The following is a 13,435-nucleotide window of genomic DNA, read 5'->3' as shown; positions in this document are numbered from 1 at the left end:
GGGACACACTATCACTGAAAAACAAACAAACAAACAAACCCCAAGACCTGAAGACAAGAGATGAGGAGAGAAACACAGACAATCAAAGAGATGCACAGCTAGGAAACAGAGCTGTGTGGAGGTGGAACTGTGGGTAGGATGCTGAGAAGGAGAGAGAAGAGGTGCAGATGGCAAAGAAGCAGAAGGAGATGGCGTGGCTCTCAGAAGCAGTGCTTGGAGCAGACATATGGTTTTTCCATCATGTTTGGCATGAGCCAATCGAGGTCTGTTTCTGATCGCCCTCCATGGTCCATCATGTCCTTGTTTCTCTGCAGTGACCTGTTATCCCAAAACTCCCCAAATGACTCACGAAGGAGAACCCAAGGAGGTGCTCAGCCTACTACCAGTAGAGGGAGAAGGTAATTATGATTTAAACTCCTCAATAAATAGGAAAAAAAATCCCCCCTTCTCTCATCTTGCCATTCTCTTCTTCATATTCACATACATACACATGGAATTGTGTCGATTTTCTGTTTTGTTTTTTCCAAAACTGTGAGAGAGACTAAGGAGAAAGGTGAGCTGAGCTGAGTGGGGAGAGCACCCCTGCATGGAGAACATAGGGAAACAGGATGTGCCAAAGGTAGGCTGGGGTCCCAAAGCACAAGTACCTGGGTGACTTTATTAAATGCATATAAAATCCAAATGTCAACAGGTTATGGCAGTTGAGGCAAGGAGATCATTTTCAGCTTACTTCGGACGTACAAGGAACATGGAAGTAAGTTTTGTGAATGACTGATAAGCTTGCAATTTAGAAAGGTCATGTGGGAGACTTAGAATAGAGCTAATAAGGGAAGGCTCTCCAGCACTGTGGTCCATGTGAAAATGGAAGGACTTTTGTCAGTTTGAGAGAAGGGATCTGTGAGCATGAGGAAAATATATAAAATAAGGAAATTTTACAGGCATCTAGAAAGAGAAGACCCAGAGAAAAAGAGAAAAGGAGAAAATGGAAGACAAGGTAGAAAGGGAATTACCTCAATAAGAAATGAGATACAAAGATAAAAATTAGAGAAACTATATAGAGAGGCAAATAAATACCAAAAAAAAAATGTGCAAGGAAGTGCAGAGAAACTATGTCAAGAAAGAGTTTTATCAGATCAATAAAGAGTGAAAACAGCTGTACAGGGAAGAGAAGAGAGAAGTTAGGATCCTGGAATGCTGAAGTATGCATATCAGTCAGGAGCATCTTCCATCCCAGTAGTGAGTTTCCAAGTTAGGTTTGCCCCATTGAGAGAGTGGTGTCGATAACATAGAGTAATAATTCTCTCCCTGGCAGCCTCAGCTACTCTCAGGTAACAGAATGTGTCTCAAGCACATGCCTGCTAGGCAGACCCATCTTCCAAGGTCATCCATCTATGTATTTACCTGAAGACATTTATCCCAGGGCCCTCTCCATTTGGATGTCTTTCAGGAACTGACACTTCCAAAATTGAAACCAACATCTTCTTCCATGAAACTGGAATGTCCTTTTCTTACAGGGTTTGCTCTCTCAGTAAATGGAACTTGAATGTCCCATTTTCTCTTGCTCCCATCTTGCCCATTTTCTCCACTTTAGCACAATTTTTATGTGCAAGATGGAAATCAGATCATATTACTTTCCCACTTAAACCTGGTGACCTTTGTTGTCCAAAGATTAGATCAGTTATCCTTCCTGTCTTTCTGTGCCTTCCATTCATCGTGCAACCCTTGCCAATTTCTTCTTCCTCGTCTCACTTGTGGTCTGAGCATCCTGGCTCAGCTCATTTTCTTGTTTCTCTTTAGTGTCCTGTGATCCTGAAGCTTCCCAAATGACCAACAAAGAAGAACCAGAGGAGCTGCCTAGTCAACCACTATGTGATGGAGAAGGTAATTGTGATTTCAACTCCCAAATTGAATCTTTGTTTTTCTGTCTGCAGAGAGGAAAATCTCCATCTTTCTTCTCTCTTCCTACCCTGCTCCCCTTCACATACCCATACAGAAGAAATATATAGAGCCAACTGGAAAGGATGAAAAAGACAGAGAAAATTAGTGTATAAGAAGGGAGTGAGATGGGTAGACTGTTTTCAGCCTCTGATGATAGCGACGGGAGCCATGTTAACCTCTAGGTCAGGTGAGCTCAAAGGCAGGAGGGTCTAAGGGCAAGGACATTCCCATCTTGGAGATACTTGAGCCGCTCTGGTCTTCCTGGTTGTCTCTGGGAGGGTTTTCCTACTACGGTTTCCATTGGTCATACACTGGGATTCCAAGAGATTTCATTCTATTTATCAGAAGGAAGCAGTACCTGTTCAGAAGTGTGTGATGAAGAAGAACCCCAGGAATCCTTGAGCTCACTACCAAAAAGTGGAGCAGGTGAGAGAGATAAGGACTGTCTGGGCTGCAGGGTGTCAGGAGGATGGTGTTTCCTGATGGATTTTACTCTAGGAATACTCCACAATGAAAGCTCCAGTTAATTCTCAAATATCATTCTTCACATTTACCTTGGGTCTTTGGCCCTTGTACCTTGCAAGGGACAAGAAACCTTGAGCAACTCCATAATTAGGAGATCATGTTGTTTGATTGTAGGTATCCATATATTCAGTTGTAGTAGATAGAATTCCACATAGGAGAAAGAACACAGAAGTTGTACAAAAATTTGATTAACTTTAGTGGAACTGTTAGTACATTATTCTCTAGCTATTTATTATCTCCCAGGAATATTTATATTCACCTCTTCCAGCACAGAAACATAATCTTTCATTTGTGTATTATCTACAGAGAGTTGATTTATTGGTTAAGTTGGTGTAATGTACTTTAACTCATCATAAACTGTTTCTTTGCCCAAATGTTTGAACTTTTGATCTTATTATAGGAATAACTCATGACTTCAAATGTTTGAGGTTCTTTGGGGGTTTTAGTTGTTTCTTATTCCATGGACAACACTCAAAGATGAAGTACAGTTGGGTTTAAGCTGATTTTGATGATTAGGTGGAGTCATGGTCTTTATATAAATAGTTTGTAGCATCCTTGCCCTGAATGCCCATCAGTAGCTGTCAGCCTGATATTTCTTAATGCAATTTATCCTCAATTAAAATTTATTTTAGAAGCATAATTACAAGTAAAGCCATTATTTTTTTCCAGGAGTTGGCTTGGGATGATGACATATTCAAAAATTCTTCAAATTGGCTCTACTAGAAATATTTTAGAAGAACTGAATTATAAAGTTAGGGTGGTGATCGTCCTAAGTGAAGTCAGTCTTGGAATGTTATTATTAGTAGTAACATTATAGGGAAGTCAGAGGCTTCAGACATTAAACCAGTAAATAGAAAAACTAAAGTTGTAAGGATAAAGGATAAAAATATGAAGGAGAATGTGACAATCAGTGTGACAATCTAGGCATCCAGGAAAACTTTATTCTGATTGATCTTGAGCGGAAGCAGTTCTACTTCATGGAATTGTCTGCATGTTCTGGGGATCTTTGGGTAGTAAAAAGACATTAAATAATCCACTTGATATTTGTTTTTATATGGGCACCTGAAGAGATTGAAAATCTGTTTGTTTCCACAGCATTCAGAAGTTATGATCTACTCCAAATGCATAATGGCTTTCAGTTTAACAATTTGACATGTCCTAGAGAAGGCTCTATGTTCAGTTACTTGAGACAATTTTGCTTTCTGTAAGGGAATGAACTCTACAAGGGAGTCTGGAACAGTCATTGCATAACCAGCCTGGTATTTCATTTTACTTTATTTTCTTTTGTCTCATTTAATTTTATTTTTATTTTAGAGATAAAACTTATCACCAAACAATATTAAGTCAGGATTTAGTAAGGAAGTATCTAAACTATCTCTTCTGGAAGTGGACATTAGAAACTAAATCCTAGGATTCTCCTTCCTTGAGTAAGAATATTACTCTATAACACACACACACACACACACACACACACACATATGACATTTTCTTTATCTATTTATCTATTGATGAACACTTAGGTTGTTCCCATGTCCTTGGCTATTGTTTAAATAATGCTGCAGTGAACATTAGGGTGCAGATTTTGTTTCCTTTGGATTATATATCCAGGAGTAGAATTGCTGGAATGCTGTTTTCCACAGTGGCTGCACCAATTTACATCCCACCAACAGTGCTCAAGGGTTCCCTTTGCTCCACATTCTCACCAACATTTGTTATTGCTTGTGTTGACAATCTCCTTTTCTTAAACATCAACTCTGCCATACAACGTAACCTAAAAATGGGGGTACTGTCTTATGATATTCACGGTCCCTGGGGTTTAGGAACAAATCTTGGGAGGTCATTTTAGAATTCTACCTATGACAATGAAGCTTGAATAAATCTCCAGAAAATAACTATCCAGATGAGACATTGATTCTCCCAAGCAAATAATATAGGCTACCAAACAAATTAAAACACCAAAGAAAGCTGAGCATGAGTGTGTTAAAGAAAAGAATTTGACTTTAGAAAAGACTATAGTAATTGGCTTAGGCACTACAGGGAAGTGAGGTATACCTATTTTGTTTATTTCCTGCATATCTTGAAGATGCATAGTATAGGCATACTGATGTTCAGATTAACTATAAAGTGATCATGTGTAGGAGAATTTTCCAGGAATTCTAAGGTTAGCCCTTCTTAGTACACTTAATATGTAGTTTCATTTGCAGAATAGAGCCTTACCTATTAAATTTTTAGGAGTTTCTTGGAGAAAAGAAAGGACAGTTTGTTACATAATGGTCTGAATATAGCAGTTATTGGTTGGCACAGGGAACTACTCTTGGTCATTTTTTTCAGTCCTTTTAGAGAAATATTATCAAATGAGTCATTTACTTTTGACATGCCAAAAGTTCCCCACTGAAATCTAAAGACATCTTTTGTGAAAATTTACCATTTATTAAATGCAAGTTAGAATCACACTGAGAGTACAGAGAGGAAGTGAAAGTTCTGCCAGTGGGAGATTGTGACTTTGGCAAAGACAAGCCCATGACATAGAGTCATAAGTATGAATGGTGTCCTGAAAATGGAGTATTGTGCTCATCAATCAAGCAGAAACTAAAAAGAAGACATATGATCAATTATATGATAACAGTTATGTACTAAACAAAAGGATTTTCTTTCAAAAATTAATATGATGTCAGGTATCCTCATGAAAGTTTTGGTGAGGGACCCAAGACAAAATGTGACAAACTATATTTGCACAAATTATCGACTTTCTAATGGACCCCCATCCATTAATTAGTCTTTGGGGCTAGCTTGGATTGGGGATTTATCAAATCTATGCCTCTATCTATTTGCTTTGGATCACTATCTTCTAATAATGAAGAAGCACAGGAAAATCAGGAACAGACAAACACACGAGACAAGACTTTTAAAAAAATAGACAAAAGAAAAGTGAGAATAAATGAAGTAGTGGAAGAATAAGCACATTAATAGAACATTTGCTAAATGCTGTCCCGCCAAACCAAAATGTCTGCTTACTTTGTATGTAATTGCATACACATCTTTAAATAATAAAATAAATTCAGAAATAAAACTTCAATGAAACAAGTCAGAGCTCAAGTTGTTCTTGAGATGGATTCACTTGGCAGTGGATCAGGAAGACAATCTGAGTTGTGCACAAGAAGCTGGGGTTTTGGACCAACACCTGTTGGTCCAAGGGTCCCACAAGACACCCCTAAGCAAGAGTCCTCAAGACGATCTTGGTGGGAACACCATTTGTGAAGGAAGAGTGGCCACCATGCAATATTTGAAGCTAAAGCTGGATTTATAGCTTGCTAAGCAAGACACATGGTGGGAGGAAGCACTGTACACAGTTTTTTTTAATAAAGGAAACGGCTGATTTTACTTATTTTTAATTAATTTTTATTGGAGTATAGTTGATTTACAATGTTGTGTTTTTACTTACGCTTTTGGGAAGCATGTAGTTCAGGGACTGCAGACTTTCAGAAACAGGAGTGTTTATAAATCGGTTAGCATTTAGCCATACACACAGGCTTTCTGAAGTGTATCTGTTGCTGACTGGCTGATTTTCATAAGTGTAAGTCTGCAACTGATGAGCTGACTTTAGATGTGGTTAGTGATGCAAGCAGTCATTGGCCAATTGGGATGAATTTAAAACTGGTTCTGGCAATTACTTTTTGCAACTTTCAAAGAACAGTCAGTTTTTCCTAGAAGGATAAGATCTTTTTATTTTATTCTTAGGGATAAAAGTAGAAAAATGAAAGTAGAGAAAGCAGAATGAGGTTCAAAAGATGGGAAAAACATGGCTCTGTTGGATCTCAGGTGTGATTATTGGAGCAGATATTCTTTTTCCCAGAAGGCAGTTCATTGTTGTTTTTCTTTTTGGTTTTTCTTTTCTTTTCTTTTTTTTTTTTTCATCTTTATTGGAGTATAATTGCTTTACAATGTTGTGTTAGTTTCTGCTGTATAACAAAGTGAATCAGCTATATGTATACATATATCCCCATATACCATCCCTCTTGCGTCTCTCTCCCACCCTCCCTATCCCACCCCTCTAGGTGGGCACAAAGCACCGAGCTGATCTCCCTATGCTATGTGGCTGCTTCCCACTACCTATCTATTTTACATTTGGTAGTGTATATATGTCAGTGAAACTCTATCACTTTGTCTCATATTACCTGTCCTCCTCCCTGTGTCCTCAAGTCCATTCTCTGCATCTGCATCTTTATTGCTGTCCTGCCGCTAGGTTCATCAGAACCATTTTTTTTTTTTTTTTAGATTCCATATATATGTGTTAGCATACGGTATTTGTTTTTCTCTTTCTTACTTACTTCACTCTGTGTGACAGTCTCTAGGTCCATCCACCTCACTACAAATGACTCAATTTTGTTTCTTTTTATAGCTAATATTCCACTGTATATATATATGTGTGCCACAACTTCTTTATCCATTCATCTGTCAATGGACACTTACGTTGCTTCCATGTCCTGGCTATTGTAAATAGTGCTGAAATGAACATTGTGGTACATGTCTCTTTTTGAATTATGGTTTTCTCAGGGTATATGCCCAGCAGTGGGATTTCTGGGTCGTATGGTAGTTCTATTTTTAGTTTTGTTAGGAACCTCCATAGTAGCTGTACCAATTTACATTCCCACCAACAGTGCAAGAGGGTTCCCTTTTCTCCACACTCTCTCCAGCGTTTATTGTTTGTAGATTGTTTTAATTATGGCCATTCTCACCAGTGTGAGGTGATACCTCATTGTGGTTTTGATTTTCATTTCTCTAGTGATTAGTGATGTTGAGCATCCTTTCATGTGTTTGTTGGCAATCCATATATCTTCTTTGGAGAAATGTCTATTTAGTTCTTCTGCCCATTTTTGGATTGGGTTGTTTGTTTTTTTAATACTGAGCTGCATGAACTGCTTGTATACTTTGGAGATAAATCCTTTGTCATTTGCTTCGTTTGCAAATAATTTCTCCTATTCTGAGGGCTGTCTTTCTTCTTATTTGTAGTTTCCTTTTAAGTTTCATTAGGTCCCATGTATTTATTTTTGTCTTTATTTCCATTTCTCTAGGAGGTGGGTCAAAAAGGATCACCCTGTGATTTATGTCAAAGAGTGTTCTTCCTATGTTTTCCTCTAAGGGTTTTATAGCGTCTGGCCTTACATTTAGGTCTTTAATCCATTTTGAGTTTATTTTTGTGTATGGTATTAGGAAGTGTTCTAATTTCATTCTTTTACATGTAGCTGTCCAGTTTTCCCAGCACCACTTATTGAAGAGGCTGTCTTCTCTCCATTGTATATTCTTGCCTCCTTTATCAAAAATAAGGTGACCATATGTGCATGGGTTTATCTCTGGGCTTTCTATCCTGTTCCATTGATCTGGATTTCTGTTTTTGTGCCAGTACCATACTGTCTTGATTATTGTGGCTTTGTAGTATAGTCTGAAGTCAGGGAGCCTGATTCCTCCAGCTCCGTTTTTCTTTCTCAAGATTACCTATTCGAGGTCTTTTGTGTTTCCATACAAATTGTGAAATTTTTTGTTCTAGTTCTGTGAAAAATGCCATTGGTAGTTTGATAGGGATTGCATTGAATCTGTAGATTGCTTTGGGTTGTATTGTCATTTTCACAATATTGATTCTTTCAATCCAAGAATGTGGTATACCTCTCTATCTGTTTGTATCATCTTTAATTTTTTTCATCAGTGTCTTATAGTTTTCTGCATACAGGTCTTTCGTCTCCTTAGGTAGGTTTATTCCTACGTATTTTCTTCTTTTTGTCACAATGGTAAATGGGAGTGTTTCCTTAATTTCTCTTTCAGGTTTTTCATCATTAGCGTATAGGAATGCAAGAGATTTCTGTGCATTAATTTTGTATCCTGCAACTTTACCAAATTCATTGATTAGCTCTAGTAGTTTTCTGATAGCATCTTTAGGATTCTCTATGTATAGTATCATGTCATCTGCAAACAGTGAGAGTTTTACTTCTTTTTTTCCGATTTGGATTCCTTTTATCTCTTTTTCTTCTGTGATTACTGTGGCTAAAACTTCCAAAACTATGTTGAATAGTAATGGTGATAGTGGGCACCCTTGTCTTGTTCCTGATCTTAGAGGAGATGGCTTCAGTTTTTCACCATTGAGAATGATGTTGGCTGTGGGTTTGTCATATATGGCTTTTATTATGTTGAGGTAAGTTCCCTCTATGCCTACTTTCTGGTCGGTTTTTTATCATAAATGGGTGTTGAATTTTTTCAAAAGCTTTTTCTGCATCTATTAAGATTATCATGTGGTTTTTATCCTTCAATTTGTTAATATGGTGTATCACATTGATTGATTTGCATATGTTGAAGAATCCTTGCATTCCTGGGATAAACCCCACTTGATCATGATGTATGATCCTTTTAATGTGCTGTTGGATTCTGTTTGCTAGTATTTTGTTGAGGATTTTTGCATCTATGTTCATCAGTATTATTGGCCTCTAGTTTTCTATCCTTGTGACATCTTTGTCTGGTTTTGGTATCAGGGTGGTGGTGGCCTCATGCAATGAGTTTGGGAGTATTCCTCCCTCTGCTATATTTTGGGAGAGTTTGAGAAGGATGGGTGTTAGCTCTTCTCTAATGTTTGATAGAACTTGCCTGTGAAGCCATCTGGTCCTGGGCTTTTGTTTGTTGGAAGATTTTTAATCACAATTTCAATTTCAGTACTTGTGATTCGTCTGTTTATATTTTCTATTTCTTCCTGATTCAGTCTCAGAAGGTAGTGCTTTTCTAAAAATTTGTCCATTTCTTCCAGGTTTTCCATTTTATTGGCATATAGTTGCTTGTAGTAATCTCTCATGATCCTTTGTATTTCTGCAGTGTCAGTTGTTACTTCTCCTTTTTCATTTCTAATTCTGTTGATTTGAGTCTTCTCCCTTTTTTTCTAGATGAGTCTGGCTAATGGTTTATCAATTGTGTTTATCTTCTCAAAGAGCCAGCTTTTAGTTTTATTGATCTTTGCTATTGTTTCCTTCATTTCTTTTTCATTTATTTCTGATCTGATTTTTATGATTTCTTTCCTTCTGCTAACTTTGGGTGTTTTTTTTGTTCTTCTTTCTCTAATTGCTTTAGGTGTATGGTTAGGTTGTTTATTTGAGATTTTCCTTATTTCTTGGGGTAGGATAGTACTGCTATAAACTTCCCTCTTAGAACTGCTTTTGCTGCATCCCATAGGTTATGGGTCATCGTGTTTTCATTGTCATTTGTTTCTAGGTATTTTTTGATTTCCTCTTTGATTTCTTCAGTGATCTCTTGGTTATTTAGTAGTATATTGTTTAGCCTCCATGTGTTTGGTTTTTTTACAGTTTTTTTCCTGTAATTGATATCTAGTCTCATAGCGCTGTGGTCATAAAAGATACTTGATACAATTTCAATTTTCTAAAACTTACCAAGGCTTGACTTGTGTCCCAGGATATGATCTATCCTGGAGAATGTCCCACGAGCACTTGAGAAGTAAGTGTATTCTGTTGTTTTTGGATGAAATTTCCTATAAATATCAATTAAGTCCATCTTGTTTAATGTGTCATGTAAAGCTTGTGTTTCCTTATTTATTTTCACTTTGGATGATCTGTCCATTGGTGAAAGTGGGCTGTTAAAGTCCCCTGCTATTATTGTGTTACTGTTGATTTCCCCTTTTATGGCTGTTAGCATTTTCCTTATGTATTGCAGTGCTCCTGTGTTGGGTGTGTAAACATTTACAATTGTTATATCTTCTTCTTGGATTGATCCCTTGATCATTATATAGTGTCCTTCTTTGTCTCTTGTAATAGTCTTTATCTTAAAGTCTATTTTGTCTGATATGAGAATTGCTACTCCAGCTTTCTTTTGATTTCCATTTGCATGGAATATCTTTTTCCATCCCCTCACTTTCAGTCTGTATGTGTCCCTAGGTCTGAAGTGGGCCTCTTGTAGACAGCATATATATGGGTCTTGTTTTTGTATCCATTCAGCCAGTCTATGTCTTTTGGTTGGAGCATTTAATCCATTTACATTTAAGGTAATTATCAATATGTATGTTCCTATTACCATTTTCTTCATTGTTTTGGGTTTGTTTTTGTAGGTCTTTTCCTTCTCTTGTGTTTCCTGCCTAGAGAAGTTCCTTAAGCATTTGTTGTAAAGCTGGTTTGGTGGTGCTGAATTCTCTTAGCTTTTGCTTGTCTGTAAAGGTTTTAATTTCTCCATTGAATCTGAATGAGACCCTTGCTGAGTAGGGTAATCTTGGTTGTAGGTTTTTCCCTTTCATCACTTTAAATATGTCCTGCCACTCCCTTCTGGCTTGCAGAGTTTCTGCTGAAAGATCAGCTGTCAACCTTATGGGGATTCCCTTGTATGTTATTTGTTGTTTTTCCCTTTCTGCTTTTAATATTTTTTCTTTGTATTTAATTTTTGATTGTTTGATTAATATGTGTCTTGGCATGTTTCTCCTTGGATTTATGCTGTATGGGACTCTCTGTGCTTCCTGGACTTGATTGACTCTTTCCTTTCCCATGTTAGGGAAGTTTTCAACTATAATCTCTTCAAATATTTTCTCAGTCCCTTTCTTTTTCTCTTCTTCTTCTGAGACCCCTATAATTCGAATGTTGGCATGTTTAACATTGTCCCAGAGGTCTCTGAGACTGTCCTCAGTTCTTTTCATTCTTTTTTCTGTATTCCACTCTGTGGTAGTTATTTCCACTATTCTGTCTTCCAGGTCACTTATCCATTCTTCTGCCTCAGTTATTCTATTGATTGCTTCTAGAGAATTTTAAATTTCATTTATTTTGTTGCTCATCATTGTTTGTTTGCTCTTTAGTTCTTCTTGGTCCTTGTTAAGTGTATCTTGTATTTCCTCCATTCTATTTCCAAGGTTTTGGATCATCTTTTCCAAGATTTTGGATCATCTTTAGTTCCAAGATTTTGGATCATTCATTACTATGAGTTCTTTTTCAGGTAGACTGCCTATTTCCTCTTCATTTTTTTGGTCTGGTGGGTTTTTACCTTGCTCCTTCATCTGCTGTGTGTTTCTCTGTCTTCTCATTTTGTTTAACTTACTGTGCTTGGGGTCTCCTTTTCGCAGGCTGCAGGTTTGTAGTTCCCATTGTTTTTGGTGTCCGTCCCCAGTGGGTAAGGTTGGTTCAGGGGTCTGTGTAGGCTTCCTGGTGGAGGGGACTTGTGCCTGTGTTCTAGTGGGTGGGGCTGCATCTTGTCTTTCTGGTGGGCAGAGCCGTGTCTGGTGGTGTGTTTTGGGATGTCTGTGAACTTAGTAAGATTTTAGGCAGCCTCTCTGCTAGTTAGTGGGGTTGTGTTCCTGTCTTGCTAGTTGTTTGGCATGGGGTGTCCAGCACTGGAGCTAGAAAGCAGTTCATTATAGTTCAGAATATTAGTGTGCATTATGAGAGCCCCAGGAACTCTTCCCTAATCACTGTCTCAGGATCTGTGGATGGTAATTTTCCTGTGTCTCTTTAGTATCTGGCAAACTAGAAGATCTTCAGATGAATACAGAAGGAGATTCTGAGGAGCGAACTTCTAGCCCACTATCTTATAATGGACAAGGTAACTATGCATTAAGAAAAAAAGTAGAAACAAAGTTCTGGTAAAGAGAAAAGGATGAGAAAGGGGAAAATGGAGACTTAAAGGAAGAGTCAGGTGTAGGGAGGATAAATGAAAGATTTCAGAGGAAGAGGTAGAAAAAGTGGGATCAACAAGGGTTCAGAAAAGAGGATCACTAGGGAAATGAAAAGTCTTCATAATTCACAATTTTGCCCCAGGAGCAGAGCCACCAACATTTGGAAATGAGAAGTGTTCCTGTGTTATTTGTTTCTCAAAATATGTGCCAGGAGGTCCAGAAGGAAGTACTGAAAGTAAAAAAGCTAGTGACATGATGGGTAAGGATACCTGAGTGTGGTGAGATGGGGGTGGCTCCACTGGTAACACAGACGCAGGTTGGGTGGTGGCAGGTGGTCCAATCCATCCCAGTATCCTGATCTCTGCATTTGCTTGACCTGATCCTTTTGGGAATAGCAGGGAAGCAAGAGGTCATTATAAAATTGTGTCTAAGGGATGGCCCATGTTGATTATATATGGATGATGTAGTAGAAATACACTTTTAAAATTGGCAGTATATTGTTTATTACATCAGTATATTACTAATAAAGCCTTGTGATTTACAATGTTTTCTATACCTGTCACCCAAGAAAGTCAAGTGTATGTCCACTAGTAGATAATAGTGTCATTTTGTCACAACCTTAGAAAGTTCTCAAAAGACAACTAGTCCTGTCACTTAATTGTCAGGAGAAGAGACTTCAGGTCAACTATTCTTAACCCAGCACATATTTTTGATAGATGTTCTCCAGCATGTCACTTGTTTATATAGTGATCCTATTAAGTTTTGTACATAAGATCTTATTTAATCCTAACAAAATTCTTAAGAACTAGACAGATATCCCTGAGTAAACTGAAGTACATAGGTATTGAAGAACGTTTTTCAAAGTCCCATTAAGAAATAAAGGAAGACCCAGGGCTCATCCTGGACTCTCACTTCTCAATTCAGTAGGTTTAGTTCCTTTAGAAAGAAGAGACAGATGATAACCCAAACATCTTTATAAATTCAAGCCTTTTGCAGTATGAATCATTCTAAGATTTATAACTTTTATTTATTCATTTTTGTTTCCTCACCACCTGTTATTTCTAGATACTGTGGATCTTGGAAACAACTCTACTTTGGGAAAACTCAAGAGGAAAAGAAGTAAGAGTGCATACAATTTTACTTGCTTTTGATATTAAAATGAGTTTTTAAGGCCAGTTTCATTATTATAATTTATAATAATAAATATTAATAATATGACAGCCCCATAAAAATGTCTATATCCTAATCTCTGGAACCTGTAATCTGTTCTCTTACATGGCAAAAGGGATTTTACAGATATAATTAAGATAAGGACCTTGAAAGGGGCGATTATCC

At 37.5% G+C, this 13,435-nt stretch overlaps 1 protein-coding gene across 4 annotated transcripts in view; it reads left to right on the top strand.

Annotated features, from left to right (window-relative positions):
* The window catches only part of LOC114896900 (nuclear body protein SP140-like protein), a 71,432-nt gene that overhangs the window by 31,224 nt on the left and 26,773 nt on the right, over positions 1-13,435 (top strand). For 2 of the 4 annotated variants that reach the window (XM_029225450.1, XM_029225449.1), the window contains exons 8-13: positions 315-398; positions 1,798-1,881; positions 2,284-2,364; positions 11,941-12,027; positions 12,243-12,359; positions 13,166-13,219. In XM_029225450.1, coding sequence (XP_029081283.1) covers positions 315-398; positions 1,798-1,881; positions 2,284-2,364; positions 11,941-12,027; positions 12,243-12,359; positions 13,166-13,219 — 507 coding nt within the window. The remainder of the gene's footprint in view (positions 1-314; positions 399-1,797; positions 1,882-2,283; positions 2,365-11,940; positions 12,028-12,242; positions 12,360-13,165; positions 13,220-13,435) is intronic. The other 2 variants (XM_029225452.1, XM_029225451.1) reach the window with 2 other exon arrangements.

Source organism: Monodon monoceros, unplaced genomic scaffold (assembly GCF_005190385.1).
Source record: "Monodon monoceros isolate NGI ecotype Baffin Bay Population unplaced genomic scaffold, NGI_Narwhal_1 Super_Scaffold_16, whole genome shotgun sequence".
Taxonomy (NCBI): domain Eukaryota; kingdom Metazoa; phylum Chordata; class Mammalia; order Artiodactyla; family Monodontidae; genus Monodon; species Monodon monoceros.
Note: the sequence above shows the minus strand (reverse complement) of the source record. Positions and strands in the feature narration are given on the sequence as shown.